Source organism: Sus scrofa, chromosome 14 (genome assembly GCF_054392235.1).
Source record: "Sus scrofa isolate SSC_HxYL_T2T_F1_AM1 chromosome 14, Sscrofa_HxYL_maternal_Yorkshire_Landrace_v2.0, whole genome shotgun sequence".
Taxonomy (NCBI): domain Eukaryota; kingdom Metazoa; phylum Chordata; class Mammalia; order Artiodactyla; family Suidae; genus Sus; species Sus scrofa.
Window position 1 is genome coordinate 67,950,076 of NC_139396.1, and position 26,022 is coordinate 67,976,097.

At 44.7% G+C, this 26,022-nt stretch overlaps 1 protein-coding gene across 11 annotated transcripts in view; it reads left to right on the forward strand.

Moving 5' to 3' along the window:
- Nucleotides 1-26,022, forward strand: part of NF2 (NF2, moesin-ezrin-radixin like (MERLIN) tumor suppressor) — a 72,628-nt gene that overhangs the window by 25,214 nt on the left and 21,392 nt on the right. For 6 of the 11 annotated variants that reach the window (XR_014825860.1, XR_014825859.1, XR_014825858.1 and 3 more), the window contains exons 3-10: nucleotides 921-1,043; nucleotides 3,513-3,596; nucleotides 12,910-12,978; nucleotides 14,073-14,155; nucleotides 17,490-17,565; nucleotides 19,947-20,081; nucleotides 22,692-22,766; nucleotides 23,754-23,867. Coding sequence is in view for 5 of the 11 variants with exons in the window: in XM_013983029.3 (XP_013838483.1) it covers nucleotides 921-1,043; nucleotides 3,513-3,596; nucleotides 12,910-12,978; nucleotides 14,073-14,155; nucleotides 17,490-17,565; nucleotides 19,947-20,081; nucleotides 22,692-22,766; nucleotides 23,754-23,867 (759 nt within the window). In the remaining 6 variants the exon portion in view is untranslated. The remainder of the gene's footprint in view (nucleotides 1-920; nucleotides 1,044-3,512; nucleotides 3,597-12,909; nucleotides 12,979-14,072; nucleotides 14,156-17,489; nucleotides 17,566-19,946; nucleotides 20,082-22,691; nucleotides 22,767-23,753; nucleotides 23,868-26,022) is intronic. The other 5 variants (XR_014825864.1, XR_014825863.1, XR_014825862.1 and 2 more) reach the window with 1 other exon arrangement.

Genomic DNA, 26,022 nt, shown 5'->3' on the forward strand with positions numbered 1-26,022 from the left:
AGGTTTATTTTGAACCTCTTGGGTGCTGCGACCTGGAATTTGGGCAGGAGCACCTGGAGAGATATCTACCAGACAGCAAAAACCTTCAGTATCTTTTTGTGACTCTTGGCAAAGTAAATTTTAAATCATACCTGAGTTTTGGCCAAATGGATATTAGATGGAGGGCACTGGGAGCCATGGAGCCTGCTGCTCAGAGGAAATAAATTATGACACATGTTAATGGAGCCTTGTAGCCTGTCACATGGCATGTTTATGTCCTGAGATGAAATTCATTCTGGAGAGCAGATGGTTCAAGCTTTCCAGTGGGTGGATGAAATTGTTAGAAGATTAAAGGCAGCGTGGTTTACTGGCTGTGCTCAAGTATTTCATGGGGCATCTCTAGAGGTTCCTTGAAACAAAGGCTTGCCACGATGGACATGTTTCACTTCTTCTGCCGCTCATTTAATTTCAGATGCTTTCAGAAAGATCCAGTTCATCATGTCTAAACTCCTTCCAACATGGACCTAAATGTTGGAGGTAGGCAGCAAGGCAAAAGAATAAAGCAAGATTCCTCTACTTGAGAAAATTAAAAAACCTTCAGGTTACCGTAAAGGATAGTGCCGAAGACCTTTGAGTTATAGATTTCTAATTTTTAGCTATCTCTATGGCCTTGGAAACATTTGTGTCTTAATAGTCTTAGCTCTACTCACTACGGGGGATATTGATTAATATGGTTCAGAAATATGTGAAGTGAATATTACCTCCTATTGTAGATGGCTTTGTAAATGCTTTAAATTGTAGAATCACAACCTTTGGGAAATGGGATGAATTTAGAAGGGAGAAAAATATTTATACACTCCCTACAGAAGATTCTCTGATGGTGGCCTAGGAGGGAGAGGGGCCCAACCTAGCTTTTTTTCTTTTGCGCTGCAATTCTGTAGGTGCTGGATCATGATGTTTCAAAGGAAGAACCAGTCACCTTTCACTTCCTGGCCAAATTTTATCCTGAGAATGCTGAGGAGGAGCTGGTTCAGGAGATCACGCAACACCTATTCTTCTTGCAGGTACACTTTCCATGCTACCCCCTGTTGTTGAGAACACTCCCCAGGCGAGGCAGCCTAGACCAGCCCCTGGAACTTGGCCACAAATGCCTCCACATTGCAAAAGTGTCCTGCCTATGGAAAACCAGTCCCTTTGGTTCTGTAATAGAAAACAATCTTCAGAACAGAGCTGTACTTGCATGATGAGAATTGGTGTCAGATGAAATTGCAGAAGTGTGATGGCAAAAGAATGGATACAAGTAGCTCCTTAACTGGAAGCCTCTTTGAAGATGGATTCTGTTTTCTCCTCACTGACTTACCAGTTCTCAAGAGTTGCACAGGAGGTCTAAAAAGAGTCTTACAAAGAGTAGTTTCTCCAAAAGTTTCAAAATCTGCTCTTGTTAAGGCAGGGCTTCAGAACTCCACTGACAACCAGTAAATCCCAAACACATGGCACTTTAAACATCATGTTTCATGCTACTCTTTTCTGTCATTGTCTTATTTTCCACTTCCTCACTCATTAGGTGATGGGCCCTTTTAAGGCAAGGCTCGTTGAGTGCACAGTAGGCATCTTGTAAGTAGACTGAAGAAATTAGGAGCTCCATAATTATAGATTCAGAGACAGCTAGTTGACCATCTGGGCGGTCCAGCCAGGGGGTTTGGGGAGGATGAGACCCCTGCTTGGTCAGAGTGCTTCCTCACTTTTCATGGTTAGTTATGGTGATTGGTGCTAGAATGGCTGGTATGTCTGCCCTCAAGTGACCAGGAGACCCCAGCAGGGGTGTTAATTGCATGATTTCCCAGAAGTAGATGCATAGGCTATCATCTAGTCCTCCTATAATTAGCTCAAGCCTCAGATTATTGCTTTCAGTAGATACTAAGTTAAATGTAATAACCACCCCTAACAATTTCTCTTTGAAAAAAAAAAAAGTGTATGTGTATGTGGGAGCTCCCGTCATGGCACAGCAGAAACAAATCCGACTAGGAACCATGAGGTTGAGGGTTCAATCCCTGGCCTTGCGGATTAAGGATCTGGCGTCACTGTGAGCTGTGGTATAGGTCGCAGACGCAGCTCGGATCTGGCATGGCTGTGGCTGTGGCGTAGGCCCGCAGCTGTAGCTCTAAGTAGATCCCTAGCCTGGGAATCTCCATATGCCATTGGTACGGCCCGAAAAAGACCAAAAAAAAAGAGAGAGAGAAAAAAGAAAAGTGTGTGTGTGTATAGATCCCCTCTCCCACATGTTACTGTCAGAGGGAAGCCCTTTCAGATTTTCTGGAATGCAGCTTAAAGACCAAAGGATTGGAAAGTTGCCCTGCTTTGAGTGAAACCACAAAATGACCCTCTCAGCCCCAGAACGTCCAAGTGTTATAGAGATGGCTTTCTTCTAAGTGCTTGGAAGCGGTGCCCCTTCCCCATTTGACTTTGGCTTAATTTTCCCGCCTACTGAAATGCTGGAGCGCTTTCACAGCTGAGCAAGGCAAAATTTACCACTTTTATGAATCCGATGACTGTTGACACCTGTGAAAAAAGAGTTGGCTTTCCTGTTGTGTTGATTTCAACATGCCCCCATTTTGGAAGGCTCTCTTGCCTCTATGTCTGCAACATCACCCACTGCACCATCCTAAGAAATTAAACGCAATGAGATATGTTAACTCAACATTAAGGCTGAAGAATGATGTTTCTCGGACTTCACATGGACTTAAAGGTTTAATCAATCAAACTTTATGGCTTCCTTTTTCCTTAGAGCAGGCGTATTGAAAGTGATGGGTTTTTTTCTGCAGTCATAACTCAGTGGCCTCTCTGACTTTTGTCCTGTGCTAAGATTTAAAAGCAGACTCCATTTCCTCTGGGTCTGCATGTGCTCAGCAGGAGCCAAGGCTGCAGTCCACTAGAGCTGCTCCTGACATTTCCTGAGTTCACAGCTCTCCTCTGTCTCAACCCAGATGTCAGTCTCTGTTTTTACCATGAAGATTGTTTTTTTCTCTTCAGCATTTGAGCACAAATAGAAGAGATAAGGGTTTTTTTATGCATAGCCATCTTACCAATCACTTCTTAGGGACTGAAATCCCAACCTGTCAGCAGCAATTAAAAAAAAAAAAAATTGTCGGAGTTCCTTCTGTGGCTCAGTGGTAACAAACCTAACTAGTATCCACAAGAATGGGGTTTTGATCCCTGGCCCCACTCAGCGGGTTAAGGATCCAGCATTGCCGTAAGCTGTGGTGTAGGTTGCAGGCGAGGTTCAGATCCCATGTTGCTGTGGCTCTGGCGTAGGCTGGCAGCTATAGCTCCGATTCGACACCTAGCCTGGGAACTTCCTTATGCTGGGGGTGTGGCCCTGGAAAAAAAAAGAAAATCTGTCCCCTTTTGCAGAAAATCATTAACAGCCTGCTTGGCAGGCCTCATTAGGACACCCTGCAGCCATCTGCTGTGACCAGCCCGCACGGCTCCCTTCCGAACACCCAGTATCATGTCTCCCCTGTTGCCCCTTGCAGGTAAAGAAGCAGATTTTAGATGAAAAGATCTACTGCCCTCCCGAGGCTTCGGTGCTCCTGGCTTCTTACGCCGTGCAGGCCAAGGTAGGCTCAAAGAAGAAAAAGGTATCCTTCCTGGGCATCACTGCTTGTCACGGGATCTGTTTCTTTGGATTTTCTAGGCTTCAGGGAGACTTTCCCCAGAAAGTGGGATGCCAGTGGACTTGGGTAGCAGGGGAACTCTTGCTGTCCCACATCCGTGAAATCTTAAGAGAGAGTGTGGGTACAAATAAGTGGACAGCTTGATGAATTTTCTCTCTCATCTCAATCTGTATGTGTAGTTAATGACATTCACCAGAGCAACTTCTTTTTTTACTAACCAGGAAAAATGATTTATTGTCTTCAGTTTCGGCCAAACATGGCCTTTAGGTCTAAAAGGCCCTGGTCCTCATTGCAGGCTCATCTTCTGAGGACCAGTGGCCTCATGTGTAGGGGACATGCCACTCTCTGGAGGACAACCTGCTTCACTCATCCTGACGGGCATGTTGGCAGTGCTTAGGTCGGCACTGCAGGTCCTCAGGGCCGCCCCCAGCCCAGCTAAGCTGGCTGATGGCCTGAGTCTTTCACAGAGGAGTCACTGCCAGTTGGGATCAGCAGGAGAGGGAAACCATGAGTCTTGTGTTTCTGTCCTCTCTGATATTTGTTTTTTGGCCATGGCATGCACCAGCTTGACATGGGATTTCAGTTCCCAGACCAGAGAGTGAACTGAGTCCTAACTGCTAGGCCACCAGGGAACTCCCTCTTCTCTGATTTTATAAGATGAACCACAGAGTCTGCCCAGGTTGCTTCATGCCCCTCAGATTTCCCACTTTAGTCACATGCCACTTTCTCCTGGTCCCTCTGACCGCAGCCTTTCACCGCAGCATGAGCAGATGCCCTCGTAAATGGGATACCTTGGTTACTTTTGTGATTTTGCATAATCTTTTCAGTTGTTGTTTTCCTTTTGAGTTAGCGGTATCTGCAAAGCTGTTTTCCTGTAATGTGAAGTAAATTAATAAGATCCTCTTAACTTCTTAGCCTAATTTTTGGGGGTAGCTTAATATAATTTCAGATCAAAGCCAGGAAGTCACTGGCCTTATCGTTTGGAGGAAAAAAGGGCCTGTGCCTACTTGTCAGACTAATAGAAGCACCAGGGTCATTTGATGACTAGTCTAATATTTATTTGCTGAGTGTTCATAGACCTGAGGGGAGGTTGATGACTCAGTCACTGATAAAGACACTGAAGCAGGTGTCTGCCCTCAGTGATTTGCCCAAGGTCATTCAGGCAATTTTAGGTAAAGCTAAGGGCAGAATTCATGGCTTTGGGATTGCATTTTGTGCCTTCCCTATTCCACTGCTCTGACAAATGAGTAATTGAGAAAACAGAAAATGGGCCTTGATTCAACTAAAACATATGCTTCCTTTTATGCTTTGATTAAGAATATTAATAACAGGAAAAATGTGTCCTTTCAATCAGTATCACTCTGACAGTGATGAAGCAGTCGTTGTCACTTTCATTAAATCTGAGCACTTCCTGGCCCGGAACCGAGTTCCTCTCTAGCACGCCTTCTCCCCAGCTGAGAGGAGGCCCAGGCTCTCAAGGATACCACCTCTCTCTGAAGGACTGGGGTCTCAAAGGCTCCATTTTCTCTGTGTAAATTTGGGGCCACGAATTCAAAAGCCACCTTTAGAAAAAAATAACTTCAGGGAACTAGCAGATGTTTGCTTAAATGGATTTCACTGTAGGAAAGCCCTACTAATTTGGATCCTACTAATTTAGAGATGAAAGTGGTTCACAGACAGCATATGTGCTTCATATGGAGGAGCGTGTTCTGTTTTTCCCAGTGTAAATTATCAGGCTTGTACAAATAAAGGTAATCTACGGCTTCAAGTCTGCATTTGGGAAATTAAGAATTATTATAACCAGCTTCCAGTTTTTCTCACTGCTGGTTCGTATGAAGAGGGTGTCTCTGATTACAGTATTGACCAGATCTTACACCTATAGTGTTTTACACTTTTATAAGGTGTTATGATTATTTCTTGCCATACTCAGTGGAGTCTTTTCTGTAAACCAAGAAATTTAGGGCTCAGAAAGGATTAATAATTTGTCTAAGGTCATAATACTTGATTTAATTATTTTTAAATGGAATTTATAGCCCACTTCCTTGTTGTTTTATTTATTTTAATTTTTTTTATTTTTGGCCAGGCCCATGGCATGTGCAAGTTCGCATGCCAGGGATCGAATCCGTGCCACAGCAGCAACTGCCAGACTCTTAACCTGCTGAGCCACCAGGGAACTCCATTTTTTTCTTTTTTTCTTCCTTTTTTTTTTGAATAGCCACTTCTTGAGGGACAGGGTTTTAAGCAGAACGGAACTAGAGAATGGAGTGGGGCGAGAAGCCTAGTGTCTGGATTGCCAGCTTAGCGCTTGCTCTTGCCTCCACTGGCTAGCACATGAGAGGGGTCTCTGGGTGGCACACACTACCTTTCATGAGATTCTAGACTTGCTAATGTGCTCACAACAGTCCAGACTTTTCAGCAAATTGTACTGGTTCCTTCCATTATATTCCATTTGTTTTCTTCCACAACCTTTCTGAGACTGAAAGGAACTGTAAAAGTGTGGTGGGGAAAGCAAATTGAGCTCATCAACACGTGGGATGTGATTATTCACAAATGTAGTCATTACTGTATTTCAGCTGTTCGAATGATATAGACACAGTTCATTCCAAAGCATAAAGAAACAATTACCCGCAAAGCATAAATACAAATATTAATCACATGGTTCAGTTATTCTGAACTGTATTTCTTCTCACTTGGAGTGTAAGTTATATTTGAATCAAAAATATGGGCTGGCTGGTTTGGGCCCAGTCACATGACACACCAAACCATCTTGCAATGTTTTAAGCCACCTGTTGGATTTCATATTGACAGTTTGGAATGTGTTCTTATTAAAAATGACTTTGGGAGAATGGTATGTAACTCCTCAGTCCTGCAGTGCTGGACGGCAGATTCTCAACATGCAGAGAGAAAAAGGAATAGTGGGAGAGGAGGCTTGGAACTCTTTGATGCTAATTAGGAACAGAGGGCCAAAAGGCAGTTAAGAAATTGGGTAGAGTTTTGGTAGAGTGGCAAGAGTTGAGGCTGGAGAAGTCTGCAGGGGGCCAGATCATAAAGGGTCTTAACTTTACTCTATGAGTGATGCAGAGCCAGTGAAGTGTTTGTTTGTTTATGTCTTTTTAGGGCTGCACCCACAGCATATAGAGTTCCCAGGCTAGGGGTCGAATTGGAGCTGTAGCCTCCAGCCTACGCCAGAGCCACAGCAACTTGGGATCTAAGCCGAGTCTACGACTTACACCATAGCTCATGGCAACCCCAGATCCTTAACTCACTGAGCGAGGCCAGGGATTGAACCCCGGTCCTCATGGATGCTAGTTGGGTTCATTAACGGCTAAGCCAGGACGGGAACTCCAGGGTATATACTTAGATCCTTTGGTGGCTGTCTGAAGGACAGATTGGAGTAAGACAGTTTGGAAACAGGGAGACCTGTTAGAAGGCTGTGATGGTCATCTAGCTGAGAGATTAATGGGTTTTTACACCTTGGGCAGTGGTCAGTTGGATGGGAGGAGACTGACTTTAAAATATCCAGGAAAAAAATATCCAGGAGGTAAAAATTGATATAAATGGTGTATTCTCCTGCATATCCCCCTTTTTTGGGGAGAGAGCTTATCCTTTTACAAATTGATATTTTCTCTCACTCCACATCGATTTTGAGCTGTATGACATTGTATGTGTGTAGATGTAGCTCATTGATTCTAATTGCTGCACGGTAGCTATTGATGAATAAGCCTAATTTATTTTTCCATCCTCCTTCTGAGGAGAAGGTAGGTTTAGTTGCTGCTGTTTCCCTATTATAAACAGTGCTTTACCAAGAACTCTTTTATGTGCTTCCTTGTGTACATGTGCGAAGGCTCTTCCCCTTAAGTTAGATTTTTAGAAGTGGAATTGCAGATGTATCCCCTAATACGAAAAACTCAAGTTTTTAAGAAAAAGTCAGCAGAAACATGGGTGCAAAGGGTATAAACAACAGGCACTTTACAGAATATGAGAAAGATCTATAAATACAAAAAGATGCTCAATCTCACTACCGAGCAAGAAAAAGAAAAATTAAAGCCACACTAAGGAAGCATTTCAAATCCATGAGATTGCCAAGGGTTAATAAATTGAATAGAAGCTCTGTTTGAGCTCATTTCCTTGCAGGATGGGACTGGAAATTGGCATCAGATTTATAGAGCTCTGGGTATGGTAGGGGCTGGTCAGTCAGGAGACACACCCTCCTCCAGTCCCTGAAATCCCACTTCTAGATAGCCACTCCAGAGGAAATCCTGCACAGCGCACCCTTTTCACTTAAAACTGTCAGAACATGGAGTTCCCGTCGTGGCGCAGTGGTTAACGAATCCGACTAGGAACCATGAGGTGGTGGGTTCGGTCTCTGCCCTTGCTCAGTGGGTTAACCATCCGGCGTTGCCGTGAGCTGTGGTGTACGTTGCAGACGCGGCTCGGGTCCCGAGTTGCTGTGGCTCTGGCGTAGGCTGGCAGCTACAGCTCTGATTAGACCCCTAGCCTGGGAACCTCCATATGCTGAGGGAGTGGCTCACGTAAAGGCCAAAAGACAAAAACAAAAAACAAAAAACAAACAAACAAAAAAAAACCTGTCAGAACTTGGTTCTTAAACTACTCAGTTTTTACGGCAGGGGGTTTGGCCATACCTGTGGCATGCTGAAGTTCCTGGGCTGGGAATCGAACCTGTGCCACAACGGTGACAACGACAAATCTTTAATCCACTTAACTACCAGGGAACTCCTAAACTACTGAGTTTAGGCGTTTTGTTTTGTTTGTTTTTCCTGTTTTGGGCCACACTTGAGGCATATGGAAGTTCCTGGGCAGAGGTCAAATTGTCAGTTTTTTAAACAGTTGAACAGTATATCATAGAAAGGAGGGACCTGGATTATTTTGCTCTTTTTGGTAGATATTTAGGTTATTCTTTCTATTATTTTTCTGTATAAGTGCGTGCAGTGAACATTCTGTTTGGACACATATGAACAGTATTTGGCTATGATAGATACCAAGAATTGGCATACATGGGTTGAAGGACAGGAACATTTAAAATTTAAATAAGGCTAAGTGAAAGATGGAGGCATGAAAGGCCGCATGTTGTGTGATTCCATTTGTATGAAATGTCCAGACCAGGCAAATTCATAAGAGACAGAAGGAAGATTGAGTGGTTGCTAGGGGACAGGAGGGGGATGAAATTAGGAGCTGCTGCTAATAGGCAAATGATTTCTTTCAGAGGTGATGGAAATACTTTGGAATTTGATGGTGGTAATGATTGTACAACACTCTGAACGTACTTTAAAAATGCTTAAATTGTTGAGTTTTATGCATGTAAATTCTATTTCAAAAATCTTTAAATAATTATGGTCAGATTACTCTCCTAGTGTCCTAATGTAGTGGTGAGAATATCTGTTTTTCTATATCCTCACCAACAGTGGATGCTATCAGCCTTTTAAATTTTTGCCACTCTGACAAAAAAAGTAGAATTTTTTAAAAAGTTTTCATTTCTCTAATTACCACTGGGGCATCTTTTTCATAGATTTATTGGCCATTCTTTTTTCTGTGAATCAAATGTTTATTATGGGAGTTCCCATCGTGGCCCAGTGGTTAACAAAGCCGACTAGGAAACATGAGGTTGCAGGTTCGATCCCTGGCCTTGCTCAGTGGGTTAAGGATCCGGCATTGCCATGAGCTGTGGTGTAGGTCGCAGACTCGGCTCAGATCCCTCGTTGCTGTGGCTCTGGCGTAGGCCGGCGGCTACAGCTCCGATTAGACCCCTAGCCTGGGAACCCCTAGAAAAGGCAAAAAGACAAAAAAAAAAAAATATATATATATATATATATATATATATATATAATGATTTGCCCATTTTTTCACTGCATTGTCTTTTTTTAGTTGATTTATATATTATATATATTATGGGTGTTAATCTTTTATCATTTTTTTACATGTCACACGTTAGTCCTTTTCTTTTTACGGATTGAGTGTCTTTGGTAATGACTTCACCAACCTCAGTATATACGTGTTCTTCTATATTTTGTTCTGGTGTATTTATGGATTTTCGTTTATAGGTTTAAGTCTTTAATCCATCTGGAATTTAGTGACTGGAGTATGGTAGAGATCTAACTATTCTAGATATGTATTGATTAGACTTATGTTTTGTGAAATCCTGTTCAGAGCATTTGGTCCAATTTTTCATACATATAAGCAAAGGACAGTATTTGCCTCTGTTTAAGAACAGTGGGTTAAGGATCCGGCATTGCAGTGAGCTGTGGTGTAGGCTGCAGATGCGGCTTGGATCCCGAGTTGCTGTGGCTCTGGCTTAGGCTGGCGACTACAGCTCTGATTCAACCCCTAGCCTGGGAACCTCCATATACCGCGGGAGTGGCCCAAGAAATGGCAAAAAAGACAAAACAAACAAACAAACAAACAAAAAACTGACTCTGAGAGTCCTTTAAATGGTTAATTCAGAGTTCCTGTTGTGGCTCAGCAGGTTAAGAACCTGACTAGTATCCTGGAGGATGCGGGTTTGATCTCTGGCCTCACTCAGTGGGTTAAGGATCTGCTGTTGCCATGAGGTATTGTGTAGGTCACAGATGCAGCTCAAATCTGGCATTGCTGTGGCTGAGGTGTAGGCTGTCAACTGCAGCTCTGATTCAACCCCTAGTCTGGGAACCTCCATATGCTGCAGGTGTAGCTGTAAAAAGAAAAAATGAAAATGAAAAAAAAAAATGGTGAACTTCCTTCTTAAATTTAAGTTCAATTGATTGATATGAGGAGTGGATCCAGGTTTTGTGGGGCCTAAAATTTATATGATGTAGGGGATCCTTTTAATGCAAGAACACCAAAGTATAAATATAAAGTTAGGTATAGGCCCAGACAGGTGCAAGGACCTGAAACTCAAGCCTCATTAGCTTCCCAGCAGTTCACTCCTGGTGATGTTATCAAAATGGCTCTCTACATAAAAGGACGGGATCAGCCATCTTCATCCATGCAGTGGTATGACTTTCTTTTATATTCACTCGCTGCCACAACTTAGGGATCTTCTTTTGTTTTTTAAAAAGCTATTTAAGAACAGACACACACCTCAAGGTGGCTTTAATGTTGTAAGTGGAATTAGTCCAGTGGAGAAGTTCCTTCAGCAGGGTCTTTGCTGCCTCCCTGGTGCTCAGATGTAACATTTGATCAGTGGAGTAGCTGGAAGCTTGGTATGGTAATGTGGATCATTAATCTTGCAAGCCTTTGGAGCCTGAATTTACAGCTTTAACTTTGCATATCTGCTTGCAAAAGCTTTAGAGTTTGGTCAGCACTGTTGAAAGGTTTGCAAGTGCAACTAACAGGGCTTTCTTTATCATCCTCCCTTTTCAAAAGTCAGAGAGGTATAAAGAGTGACCATGTCGTTATAAACAACTCGGAAGGTGACAATAATATCTGACTCATTATGAGCTGGCACCATGCAGAACCGTCTTCATCACCCGCTTAACCCACTGAGCGAGGCCAAGGATCAAATCCGAAACCTCATGGTTCCTAGTTGGATTTGTTTCCACTGCTCCACAATGGGAACTCCTCCTTCAAGGTTTTTATTTTTTTTTATTTTTTTAAATTTTTTTTTACATTTCTTTTTTTTTTTTTTTTTGCTTTTTTTTTTTTTTTTTTTTTTTTTTTGGTCTTTTTGCTATTTCTTGGGCCGCTCCCGCGGCATATGGAGGTTCCCAGGCTAGGGGTCCAATCGGAGCCTACGCCAGAGCCACAGCAACGCGAGATCCAAGCCGCGTCTGCAACCTACACCACAGCTCACGGCAACGCAGGATCGTTAACCCACTGAGCAAGTGCAGGGACCGAACCCGCAACCTCATGGTTCCTAGTCAGATTCGTTAACCACTACGCCACGACAGGAACTCCCTTCAAGGTTTTTAAATGAAGAAATGAATTGGAGTTTCCTGGTGGCTCACGGGTTAAGGATCTGGCATTGCCACAAGCTGCAGCATAGGTTGCAGACGCGGCTTGGATCTAGTGTTGCTGTGGCTGTGGTGTAGGCCGGCAGCTCTAGCTCCAATTCAACCCGTAGCCTGGAAACTTCCATATGCTGCAGGTGTGACCCTAAAAAGAGCCCCCCCCCAAAAAAATGCAATACAGTTCTGATATTTGCAAGGTAATTGTGAGAGTTCTAGGAAATCTTAGGGCTTTTTATAGCAGAGTGGTGTGGGAATAGTGATTTAAAGTTTATAGTGAACATCTCTTCAATCCCATGAGTATCTGCTGGAGAACACATCAGAAGGAAATCTAACTTGAGGTTCTTTGGGAATGAGAGGGTGGGCCCCCTCCTGACCAGATATGGTGGGGTATAGAGCCGACAGCCTTAGACTAGACCTTTTGTTTTTCCAATGTTGATGGCGAAAAGGATACATGTTTATAGAAGATTATACTAAAATACTGAGCTTTGTTGGTTTTGGTCAAAAGAAAAGCCACTGAATGATGATTAACAAGAAACAGGATTTGATTTTATTTTCTTTGTATTGTATGGTTAGTTTCTTTTTAAAAGTTCTTCCATTTTTAATTATTTCCAATTCAGGCCAGCTTTCTAAGAAAGTTAGGGATATTTTTTTTTTGAAATCAGAAAATCAATTTCCAAGTTATTGTCTCCAGTGAGTCCATTAAAATGCAGGACCCATTTCTGATTTGCTCTACAGCTTCAGGAAAATCAGTTAACCTTTTACATGTTTCTTTGTCTGTACAATAGGAATGACTGTGTTGGCATCAGGGTTTTTTCCCAAAGCATTTTTCAGAGCCTTGAATGAAAGGTATTAAAAAATATTGCCAACATTATCCCCAGCTCTGACCTAGCAACTGGCTCCAATTACCAGCCACTTAGAAGAATTTGTAGGCAAGACTCTTATCATCCGTTGCTAATCACAACTTTCACAGTTGTGTTTTATTGTCTCCTTCCCAGGGCTCATGTTTTGGTAGCACTGCTTTCTTCAGAAGTTAGAAAGCTCGGCCACCTTTCTCTACAAATGCCACATTCTTATTAGCACGTCACCCATCCATCACCCATCCGTCACCCATCCATCCCTTAGGGGATTATGTGACTCTGTTCATAGATATAATCAGCTTTGTATTTTCATTCAAGGATGACAAACTAGCAAGGTTGAAATCTTGACTTGTCATTGGGATTGAATTGTTCCCTGGAACTGGGAGGGAAGGAGGCCCAGTCTACTGTTGTTTCTAGAATCTCAATCCCTTTTTCTCTCCTTTTCTCTTCTTCCAGTACGGCGACTACGACCCCTCTGTTCACAAGCGGGGATTTTTGGCCCAAGAGGAACTGCTTCCAAAAAGGGTAAGAAGTCAAATTCCCTGTTTGGAAAGACAAAACCAAAGGACTGGAAGGAATATCAGATGGACTTGGCAAGAACATTCTTACAGATGTTTTGTAATCAATCAGAGTAAGGATCTCTGTTGAGAATATTAAAAAGCGGAGTTCCCGTTGTGGCACGGTGGTTAACGAATCCGACTAGGAACCATGAGGTTGCAGGTTCTATCCCTGGCCTTCCTCAGTGGGTTAAGGATCAGGCATTACCGTGAGCTGTGGTGTAGGTCGCAGACGAGGCTTGGATCTGGCGTTGCTGTGGCTCTGGCATAGGCCGGTGGCTACCGCTCTGATTAGACCCCTAGCCTGGGAACCTCCATATGCTGCAGGAACGGCCCTAGAAAAGGCAAAAAGACAAAAAAAAAAAAGCAAAGGCTTGTGGAGTTCCTTTGGGGTTGCCAGGACAGGCATGGCCTGCAGATAATCCTTTCTTTAAAAGTGGGTGAGCAGCAGTGATTCCCAGGGAAGGAGTGTGGAGCAGCCTGAAGTCAGCCTGGGGAAATGAGCTGTTTGCTGCTGCTGGGCCAGTGGACGACACGAGTTGGGGGGTGGGTGTTAGAGCTTTTAATCCTCAGAGTTGTTGATCTTGTTCATTAGCTGCAGAAGCAGGGCCTACCCTCCCTTTCACTGCATCTGATGTTATAGCTCCACTCATCTGTCACAGTGATAAAGGCCTGGCCCTCACCTTTCCCTGACTTTACCTGCCCCTTTCATGGCTCCTGCAGAGGCAAAGGCAGCAGCACATCCAGCCTGGCCCACTGGCCAGCCCAAGATTAGTGAGCACTGCTCCTGTCCTCCCTTGGGGCAGCACAGCTCAGGAAAGAGGGGCCACTGCCAGGCGAGGGGTACCCTGAGTCCGGAGCAACTGCAACTTCCTGAGTTGTGACTCACATTGAACGGTGCTTATTTACATGCCCCCCTCAGCATGTGACTGGCTCCTTGGATGTGGCTTTTTAAAAATAGCTCTGCCGTCTTGTAAAAATGATGCATTATTATAAAAATGGCAAACAATTCCAAACTTTTCTTCACGTATGGGTTTTTTATTTGGCTCTCTTCTTCGGTAGGTAATAAATCTGTATCAAATGACTCCAGAAATGTGGGAGGAGAGAATTACAGCCTGGTATGCAGAGCACCGAGGCCGAGCCAGGTGAGGCTGCTTCATTGCTGGTTTACATTTGTTATGGGCCTTTTTTTTTCCCCCTCCTTTTTTTTAAGGAACTACAAAACTAGGACATGCTTGTTGAACAAAATGCGGTACTGAAATATATAAAAGAAAAAAGGAGAGCTGGCAACAGTGCTGGTCTTGAGTATTATTGTGTGTGTCCTTCTTCTAATGTATGGGGCCCTGGGTCCTTACTGCCTGCCAGGATGTGCAGACCTACTACATTCAGTGCTACTTTAGGTTCATTTTAAGAATTCTATTGTATGCATAGCCCTTAACCTTTGCATCTATTCTTCTGTTGATGGTATTCAGAGTAGCTATAGGTCTTCCACTTTTGCACAGTGTTCTGCATTGTACAATCATACATGGTTACATAATTGTATGAGTAGTTCTGAGAATAGGTTTTTTTTTTGTTTGTTTGTTTTTGCTTTTTAGGGCCGCACCCACTGCATATGCAAGTTCCCAGGCTAGGGTCAAATTGGACCTCCAGCTGCCAGCCTACACCACAGTTCATGGCAACGCTGGCTCCTTAACCCACTGAACGAGGCCAGGGATCAAACCTATATCCTCATGGGTACTAGTCAGGTAACCCGCTGAGCTACAATGGGGACTCCCTGAAGATAGCTTCTTTAGAGGAGTTGCTGAGTCAAGAATGTGAGCTTTTTTTTTTTTAATTTAATTTAATTTTATTTTATTTTGTCTTTTTGCTATTTCTTTGAGCCGCTTCCCACGGCATATGGAGATTCCCAGGCTAGGGGTCAAATTGAAGCTGTAGCCACTGGCCTACGCCAGAGCCACAGCAACGCAGGATCCGAGCCGCGTCTGCAACCTACACCACAGCTCACGGCAACGCCAGATCGTTAACCCACTGAGCAAGGGCAGGGACCGAACCCGCCACCTCATGGTTCCTAGTCGGATTCGTTAACCACTGCGCCACGACGGGAACTCCAAGAATGTGAGCATTTTGGGTCTTGACAGGTGTCTCTAAATTGGCCTCCAAAAAGATGGTACCTATTTACACGCTCATCGGCAGCATGTGAACACATTTTCCCCACCCATTTTCTCCCCGACACTGCTTTTTACCAATTGATTTTTGTGATCTGCAGGGTGAAATTTTGTATCTTAAGTATTAGCATTTTCCCGATCACTTTAGGAATCGATCATCTTTTCTTTTTTTTTGTTTTGTTTTGTTTTGTTTTGTTTTTGCTATTTCTTTGGGCCGCTCCCGCGGCATATGGAGGTTCCCTGGCTAGGGATCTAATCGGAGCTGTAGCCACTGGCCTACGCCAGAGCCACAGCAACGCGGGATCCGAGCCACGTCTGCAACCTACACCACAGCTCACGGCAACGCCGGATCCTCAACCCACTGAGCAAGCGCAGGGACCGAACCCGCAACCTCATGGTTCCTAGTCAGATTCGTTAACCACTGTGCCACGACGGGAACTCCGATCATCTTTTCATTAGCCTTTAACTTTTTTTTCTCTCTTCAGATCAACTCCCTGTCACATGCTTCTTCTTTTTTTTTTTTTTTTTCCCAACTTTTAAAAAAAGTACACCAGGAATTCCCTGGTGGCTTAGCAGGTTAAGAATCCAGTGTTGGAGTTCCCTTCGTGGAACCTGACTAGGATCCATGAGGAGTGGGTTCAATCCCTGGCCTTGCTCAGTGGGTTAAGGATCCAGTGTTGCCATGAGCTGTGGTATAGGTTGAAGACGCGGCTCAGATCCGGCATTGCTGTGGCTGTGGCATAGGCCGGCAGCTGCAACTCCATCTGGACCCCTAGCCCGGGAACTTACATATACTGCAGGTGCAGCCCTAAAAAGACAAACAAAGGAATCTCGTGTTGTCACTGCTGTGATACAGATTCAATCACTGGCCTAGGAACTTCTGCATGCCATGGGCATGGCCAAAAAAAATTTTTTAAGCATATAAAAAAGTGGACAAGTCATAAATATACCTCTTGATGGGTTATTACAAAGTGAAAACACCAGGTGACAAGAAAACACAGGTCCCCATAACTCCTCCTCCTCCCTCCCCAGAGTAACTGCTCTCCTGAATCCAACTCCATGGAGTAGTGTTGACCGTTTTGTTTGTTTTTGCTTTTTAAGGCTGCACCCTTGGCATATAGCAGTTCCCAAGCTAAGGGTTGATTCAGAGCTACAGCTGCCAGCCTATACTGCAGCCACAGCATCACCAGATCCAAGCCGAGTCTGTGACCCACACCACAGCTCATGGCAACTCTGGGTCCTTGACCCACTGAGTGAGGCCAGGGATCGAACCTGCATCCTCATGGATACTAGTCAGATTCGTTTCTGCTGAACCACAATGGGAACTCTCTAGTGTTGCCTGTTTTGTTGTCTTTTTTGCCTGTTTTAAACATTATGTAAATGCAGTCAGTCAGTTTCTATTATTTGTGCCTTTTATTCAGTGTCATATTGTTAGATTTGGGTTTGTGGTTTGTATCAGTGGTTTTTATTTTTGCTTTTCATTTTCATTGCTGTGTAGAATTCCACTATATTAATAAACCACACTAGTCTATCACTATTCACTAGCGATGAACATTTAGGTTGTCCGGTTGGCTCCGTTTTTGCCTTTGCAAATAACGTCAACCAATTCTCCAAAGCAATGTGTGTGTGATTTCTAGCTGCTCCACCTGCTTGCAATCACAGTGTCCTCTCAGGCTGAATTTTTCAAATGCCTTTGAGACCATTTTGAGATCAGAAAGAAAGCAGAAGCCAAGGTCATAGGGAGATGAGTTAAAATATTTCAATACTGTAACAGTTTGGGAATTTTCTGCAAGTCTTGGCTACTTCAAGAGCTTCCTTTAAGTCTGACCTGGCTTGGGTTTTACAGCAACATCCAAAGGAATAAAATCAGGGAGGTACCTTAACATCCAATGACACCCAGAGAAATAAAGTCAGAAAGGCAGCTCTCAGGTGCTTCCAGAGAGAGCTGTGTCACTCCCAAAACCTTCTAGGTGAAGAAAGTACCCAGTTAAAGCAACAGCTAAAATAAAATTTGAACATTCCAAATCCATTTGCAGGAGCAGATATAACACGTGCTTTCCTTGAATTACTCGAGACGGGTGTCACTATTTACCAAGGGCAAAGCGTGAAATTGAAGCCAAGAGACAGTGTAATGAATCTGTTCTCTTGTGTTCATGGGGATGGGAAATTCTGCTTGACCTCGGTGTGGTTAACAGACTCAGCTTGGTGGGTATCTGCAGGGTTTGCATCTTCTGGCAGGTGCGAAGCTCAGCCTGGCGGGTGCGCCCTCTGGTTTTCCCAACCCCTGTTACAGTGTCTTTCATTCTTCTTGCAGGGACGAAGCAGAAATGGAATATTTGAAGATCGCTCAGGACCTGGAGATGTACGGTGTGAACTACTTTACAATCCGGGTGTGTGGAAGCCTGAGTTCCCCATGTATATGGATACTGAATGGGGGAGTATAGACTGCTGCTAAAATGGGTCCTTCCTCAGCCCGTAAACAGTTCATTGGTCAGGAAGGGGAGAGGGTCCTAGAGCTTCGTTTTCTATTTTTGGACTTTAATTATATTCTAGGTAATTAAGTGTCAGTCGAGCCTCAGGGGGGCTTGGTCCTGTCTCCGCAGAAACCTGTCTGAATGCTCTGGTGTAACATTTGCTTATTTTCTGGCTCTGTGAGAACTCAACCTTCGGGAACACCTGTAAATTAGCCCCCACCCCCCTGCCCTGGGGCAGGACACTAGGAGAGGAAAGCTGCTTTGCTAGATTACTGGCTTATTTGGGTGGGGACTCTCCTCAGCAGGCTAATTGGTTTTCTATTCAGACCATTAATAGTCCACTGTCCTCTGGGAATCCAGTGCTTCTGCACACAGAGGAGCATTGGTTTTCAGCCCCCAGCCAGCCTTTTGAGGGCCTTTCTTCCAAGGCTCCTTCCAAAGGTATTCATGCAATTTGCTCAAGTATTTCATTGCCAGTTCCAAATTGTGGATGAACAGGCATTAAAACAATCATCCACAGTGGTTCTTTACCTTTACAATCATAGTTAAGGTTTGCTTTTCTTTCTGGGGTTCCTATAAATTTTGTATTAAATTTGGGGAAATTGAAACACATTTTAAATATCCTAGGGATAGGTTTCAACTTTGTTTTCTAAATACATATTTTTAATGGATTACTTTGCACAAAATAAAAGACACTGAAAATTATGTCATTTCCTACAGTATACAAATACCTAAAAGATTTTCCATAATAATGCACAAGGTTGTTTTCTGAAATTTTATTAGTTTATATTTGCTAATTGTTTGGTTTCCTTAAGGTCAGATTGTTTTGCCACATTTCTGTGGTTTTGTCAATACCACTCCTCTCACCCCCTCACTTGCATTCTATAGAACTGGTGTTTTATAGTCCTTAAAAAAAGCTTCTTATGGGGGAATATTTCTATAGCAGTCCGACTAAAGCATACTGTTTTGTGCAAGTGTGGCTCTCCTGTTGCAGCACAATGTAGATAAGGCTAATGGATATTTTAGTGTCTTTTGTGTTAAACTTCCTGAAATCTCACTCTCAGCAAAGGAAGATGTGTGCTTAGAACAGTTTAAAGTGGGCTGCTTGAGTCCCCACCGCTCTGTGTGTATTCTATAGAAGTGTTGGAGTCATAATGATAGGAGGCATACGGGGGAAATCCATTTTTTTTTAAATTTAAGCTAGAGGCATAATGAAATATCTTGTTTTTCCAAAATGTGCTGTAGGTTTTTAAAGCACAAAGACTCGCTTGTGTTAACATAGTAGTTTTAAGAGGTTTGCAGCTTGAGCAGAGGACTCTGTCATGGTTTGTTGATCACACCTGACCGCAGGGTGGGAGTAAAAAGATTTATCTTGGAGTGCTCACTTCTCCATCTGGCACCTGCTTTTAGCCAGGTCCTTCTCATCACAGTCCAGGCCCCTTCTGAGTTTGCAGATCTATTTTCCTGCTCTTGAGTCTCGGTTCCATTTCCTTGTTGTCATTTTCCTCATCGTCAGCACGGGGTCCTTGTAAAGAGAGAATCCTTCCACCGTCCTGCAAGGGCCAGACCATAGCACATGTGGGTGGGCCTGCAGCCCAAGGACATGGCCTCTGGGCCCACACAGGTCAATGACTTCGGGCTCTGGCTGCTGACCAGACTGCCGTCAGAAGTATAGCCTACATACCCGTCAATCAGTTCAGTTTTACAAGCAGCTTTACTAAGGGACAGTTTCTATACAGTTCATTTTTATATTTTTTTTCCAACATTTTATAAAGAATTTCAGACATACAGGCAAGTTGATTTTTACAGTGAGTGCCTTCTATCCCCACTGCCTGGACTCTGCAGTAACCCTTTACTAGAATGGCTTTGTCACGCTGAAGTTACATTTTGACGTAAAAACCAGAATTTTCTTTCTGGTGGTACAACAGCCTTTTCTTTTAATATAAGAGATGTTGAATCCTACAGGTTTTTACCCCGTATCTGTGATAAGCTGGTTAATTAGTGGTCATAACGCTTCAATTACCCCTACTTTAGCCTTCAAGCAGTGATATGACAGAAGCCCCCAGTGACCCTTCTGTGGGACACGTGAGTCACAAAAATGGTATCATTTTGCCTCTGCTTGTCCCAGTTTAGGAACCTGGAGGCCCCCTGGGCTCTAAGACAGCTGTGATTTCTGTTGGGATCTGTTGAAACTTGTCATACATAACAGTCTGTGCCAGGTTCTTTGGGAATACAAGTTGAATAAATCTTGAGCCTCAGCTGGAGCTGATGGTGGCTGTTCTTTGTCGCATCTACAGAATAAAAAGGGCACGGAGCTGCTGCTTGGAGTGGATGCTTTGGGGCTTCATATTTATGACCCTGAGAACAGGCTGACCCCCAAGATCTCCTTCCCATGGAATGAAATCCGAAACATCTCGTACAGCGACAAGGAGGTAGGGCATGTCCTGCTGCGGACACGCCAGCAGGTCTCTCCCTTTCTCTCCTCCTTTGGGAGCGTCCCCAGCCAGGTGCTCCTTGTTATCAGTAAAATCCTTTAATTCCCAGGCTTTGGGTTTTTGGTTGTTGATTTTTACAGTGTTTACAGAACAGTACTGGCATCCTATCTTCAAATAGCATCACTAAACCCTGCTGCTGACTAACAAGGGGCTGGGAAGCTCAACTTGTCAGGACTAAACCCCAAAGAACAGTAAACAAACCAGAAAGTAACCCTTTCTTATTGTCTGGCTTTCTATTTCTGGTGAGAATTCTCTTTATGGGAGTTCCCGTTGTGGCTCAGCAGTTAACGAATCTGACTAGCATCCATGAGGACGCAGGTTCGATCCCTGGCCTTGCTCAGTGGGTTAAGGATCCAGCATTGCCATGAGCTGTGGTGTAGGTCACAGAAGAATTCTCTTTGTATTTTAAGTGTGACATATATTAAACCCTCTGTGTCCAGTGCTTGATTCATGTATGTGATGGGGGTATAGATGTATCTCCATACATACATATATGAAGGCATGTGTGTACTACACATATAATATATACATGGCAGCAATGATATAAAGAAGGCTATCAGGCTGTCTTACACAAATTCAAGAATAATTAAGTTTGAATAACTGGAACGAATTCAAATATTACTATACAGAATGGTGACTTTTCCCAAATGCTGCAATCCTATATCCATTCATTCATTCATTGTTAATTTTAAAGGAGTTATTAAGGAGTTCCCATCGTGGCTCAGCGGAAACAAATCTGACTAGGAACCATGAGGTTTCGGGATCGATCCCTGGCCTCATCAGTTAAAGATCTGGCATTGCCGTGGAGCTGTAGTGTAAGTTGCAGACATGGCTCAGATCTGGCATTGCTGTGGCTCTGGCGTAGGCTGGTGGCTACAGCTCCAATTAGACCCCTAGCCTGGGAATCTCCATATGCTGCGGATGCGGCCCTCAAAAGACAAAAAAAGACAAAACAAAAACAAAACAAAAAAAAGGGGAGTTATTGAGCATCTGCTTAGTGTTAGGTGTTGTTGAGGTGGAGGGAAACAAAGATGTAGAAAATCCAGCTTCAGCCCTCAAGAAAGTAACAGTCAAGTAACCACTCAACTGCAGTGTGAGGGCGGGTGACAGAGGCAGTGATGATGCGGTGCTTTTCCGCCTGCCAGCACCTTCTCTCTGACTCTGATTCAGGCTTCACAGGAACACTGCTGCGAGAATAGTGGTCGTGTCCTGGTTAGCTCTGTGTCACCTCAGGAAGCAAGGATGCAGAGGGGTCAAGTGATTTGTGCCTGGTAAGGGAAGTCACAGGGCCCAGGCTCCAGGCTCCCCAAGACCACATCCCCTGCATTTCCAGAAAGATTGAGTCCTGAAATTTGGGGCCTCAGGCAGTGCTGAGGTGCTGGCGCCCGCACAACCAGGCCGAGCATGGAGTGAGTAACAGAGACGGCTCCTGTGCTCGCCTGCAGAGCCCCCACCTTGAGCAGATTTCCTGTTTTCTCTTTCCTCGAGGAAAGGAACACCAGGCCCCCAGTTGCCAATACGTGGTTGAGATCCACTTGGTCATACTTGATGAGACAGATTGAGCTTCCTAAATTCAAAACATTCTGGCTTTCAGATTTTTGTAAGTAGCCCAGAAGATGAGCATTTTGGTATTTCCTTTTTAAATCAGTGAACTGAAAGCTCCAGGTGACTTACAGCAGTAGGTGTGCCGCGGTATGGTAGGTTTTCATCTCTAATTTCATAAAGCTGGTTTATTGCACATCCACAAATTTGCATGCTAAAGGCTCCCCAAACACTCATCCTTCACAGAAGCCAAGGATCGAAGTCTCCCCTCGTCCAGCCCGCCACAGTAAACGCTAATGGTCCCTCTCCTGGGGCAAGGCGCCGTTGTGTTCCATTATGTCAGCCACTTGCACAGCGAGAGGGCCTCAAGCTGACGTGACATGATGGGAAGCAGTTCTGGTCGTTATGTGCAACAGCCGTGCTGTCAAAACAAAAATGCTGGTTTATTTTAAGTGATCCATTGATTGTGTGCGAGAGCCTGGGCGAGGTGCAGCGCCCGTGGTGGTTTCCCCATTCCTTGAGGTTTCTCACTGACCGTGCAGGGGGTTGACAGCAAGGCCAAAAATAAGTCCTGAAATTCATAAGTAGCAGACGACACACAAGCAGTACTGCTTCTCAGTTCGCTCAACCGAAAGCTAAACAAAGGGTCTTTTTCTGTCCTCTAACCCCTTGTTGGAGAGTATAGCCTGTGAAAGAAATTTCCAAGATGATGTCTTCCCCAAACGTCTTTGGCAAGTCTTTCTTGCGTTAGAGTCCGAGGTGGCCCTCCCAGTGTTGGCTTCAAGGTCAGGCCCATCAAGGGTCTGTGTGTTGGGTTTTCAAGCCGAAGATGGTGCTGAGAACCCACCTTCGGATCCTGAACTTCCTGGGCACCAGGAAGCCAGGCCAAGACACAACCTCATGCAGGATCTTTACCCAGGCAGTTGTGGCTTTTGTGGAATTTCCCAGTTGGTGGGAATGTTCTAGGCTGTCAGACTGAACCTGTTTTCTGCTTCTTCCTTTCAGTTTACTATTAAGCCCTTGGATAAGAAAATTGATGTCTTCAAATTTAACTCCTCAAAGCTTCGTGTTAATAAGCTGGTAAGTTGAGATCCTGCTTTTTATTACGAACTGTGGTTTTTCAGAGAAATTGGAAGTCCCCACCCCTTTTTTTCTTCTTGTGGCCGTACCTGCGGCATATGGAAGTTCCTGGTCTAGGAGTTGAATCTGGGCTTCAGCTGCCAGCCTACACCACAGCCACAGCAACACCAGATCCAAGCCACATCTGCGACTTGTGCTGCAGCTTGTGGCAACGCCAGATCCTTAACCCACTGAGCAAGGCCTGGGATTAAACCACATCCTCATGGACGCTATGTTGTGTTCTTAACCTGCAGAGCCACAGCAGGAACTCCTGAAAGCCCTTTTTGAAACACTAGCAGAAGGACGGGTTGTGAAGTATAGAATGATAGTGGCTGCAGCTCCAATTTGACCCCTAGCCCAGGAACCTTCATGTGCCTAAAAAGACAAAAAGAAAAGAACCAAACCTAAATTTTATGTTGAAGAATTTTTAAAAGTTATTTTTATTGAAGTATGTCAGACAGACACATGTAAGGATAAGTATAATGTATATACGAGGTATAAAGAATGACAGAAATAAATAGCTACTTACCTACCACCCAGCTTTAAAAAATAGACTAGGGTTATTCTGCATCTTTCCTAGGAATTTCCAGGGCTTGATCTTTGCACTTAAGGCTTTAATCCCTCTGGAGCTGAGTTTTTGAGTGATGGATGAATAGCCTCTTACCCTAGCCCAGCCTCTTGAATGAGCTTTCCTGTCTCCCGAGGTCGGTGAGCCCCAACCCGCCTCTGCAGAGTGGGGTGCATGGGAAACCAAGCTACAACGTTGCCCCTTCCTCTCTTTACTCTGATTGTCACCCAGGTGTCCTTACTTTGCGTCTCTAGAGCTGAGGCCCAGAGCCCGAAGGAAGGACGGTGGTGTTTCCCCCCACACTGAGACGCTGTAGCCACTGAGCTGTAGCAGTGAGGTCAGGATGTGGGTGTAATACCTCTTCTCTTTCATGGCCACAGATTCTCCAGCTGTGTATCGGAAACCACGACCTTTTTATGAGGAGGAGGAAGGCTGATTCTTTGGAAGTTCAGCAGATGAAAGCCCAGGCCAGGGAGGAGAAGGCCAGAAAGCAGGTGAGCAGGACTGGTCTTGGCCAGGAGGTGGGCACAGTCATGAGCTGACAGGAGTCCTTTGGCCGTGGACATCCCTACTCTTATTTTATTTATTTATTTATTTATTTATTTATTTATTTATTTTGCTATTTTAGGGCTGCACCTGTGGCATTTGGAGGTTCCCAGGCTAGGGGTTGAGTCAGAGCTACAACTGTTGGCCTTTAGCACAGCCACAGCAACATGGGATCTGAGCCACATCTGCGACCTGAACCACAGCTCATGGCAACACCAGATCCTTAACCCAGTAATCGAGGCCAGGGATTGAACCCCCATCCTCGTGGATCCTAGTCGGGTTCATTAGCTGCTGAGACACAAAGGGAACTCCCCCCACTCTTTATTTTAAACATATTGGATCTTTATTGGCTGATGAATAAATGATGATGGGATGTCAGCTGTGGAAATGAGGAAAAAACCTTAACGGCGTATCTCAACAACACGGCCCTGGTTTTTTCTCCACGAAAGTGAAGTGTGATTAATGCAGGTTTGGGCAGAGCCAGCCAAGCCCACATATATTCATCCATCCATCCATCCATCCACTTCTCGTCCGTGCAGCTGAGCTCTTGTTCTTTCTGTCTGCCTGTCTCCTGTGCCCGGCCTTCTCCTTTTCTAATTAGCTGGTGATGGAATGCATGGCAGCATCTCGGCGCCCGCCTCTGGAATGCTAATTAGGCTCCGGCCGTACTTCCCCAGAGCAGGTCAGCCCTGGCGGCACATCACCCGCCTCGGGCGGTGCCGGCAGCTCGTATCAGTGGGCCAGACGACCTGCTCATTGTTTTCTACTCAGAGACTTTTTCGACTCACCGAAATCCACACAGCTAATCTGAGCCTCGCCGCTGAGAATATCAACTGTGGTTTTGGACAAACTACGAAACAGAGCAGCAGCAGTTGTAGTCGGCTGCCCTTGGGACCTCAGAGGGGTGATAATTAGTCTGTGTGCAGCTCTCTAATTTGGGTCTTCCAATGAGGCTGCTCCCAGCCCTGAGGTTCAGAACGAAGTGCCCAGTGTGATCCATTGTGCTTGTGGCGCTCCATCTCTTTGCTTTCTGGGACAGTAGGCCACAAATGTGCTCTTCGGGATGTTTTGGGGGGTGGAATGGTCTTTGTTGCACAAAGAGATGGTCCCAGGCCAGCACAGGGTCATAGTGACAACTTCAAGAAGAGCCCTCTCTGACCTCTTTATCGGCAGAGCAAAGCTTAGCCGAGAGAGATCTGAACGTGTAAGCCTCTGGGCTGTGCAGAGAACAGCATGAACACACGCCTGACCCGCCCCACCTGTAGAATGGAGAACACACCTTCTTGGCCTCTGGCAGCCACAGGTCCGGGGCTCCATGGCCCAGCAGTGCAGACCCTGACCTTGGAGCCAGATATGAATTTTAGCACATGAAGCCAGTGAATGACTTACCTTCCAGACTTTGGTGTTCTCATCTGTCAGGTGAAGCTATGGTCTCTCTTCTGTGTCTCAAGCCACAGGACACAACGTACCTGGACTTACGTCTTCATGAGCTGAAAGCGCTTTGCCAACAGGAGGTCCCTTATTATTGGGGTGGACATCTCAGGGAAGGTGGGCTGCTGAGGGCAGAAAGGGATGGTCGGCTTTTTTTCAAGTGGAGAACAAGAGTCATTCACCTAAAGGAAATTATAATATGGTAGGAATTAGAGGACAGATTGGCCAGGCTTTTCATTGACCTGCTAGAGGAAAATGGGAGAAGAATTTACAGTATTTTGTTGCTTGTCTTTGCATTATTCCTTTGAGGTCCATTGCAATTTTTTTGGCATAGTATTTAGAAAAGGCAGCAATCTTAGAAATCTAGTGTTTGGGAGAAGATTGAAGCAAGAAGTAATTAAACGTGTTTTAATTATTTAAGGAAGAAAATAGTGCAGTGGTCACTTCTGGCTTCTGCTTTCTGAACTCGGCTAGAGCCCTAGGATCACAGAGAATAGTGCTTGTCCTGTGCTTGTTCCCCTTATTAAGCTCGGCATGTGGCCCAATTAACACAGTGATCCAGAAGGCAAGGGAACTGGCGGTGGCTTAGTGCTGGTGCCGTGAGGAGCGGGCTGCGTTCCCTGCCCGGCTTCCTCCTGTCGCAGGCCTACGTGAGGCTGTGTGGGTCTATGT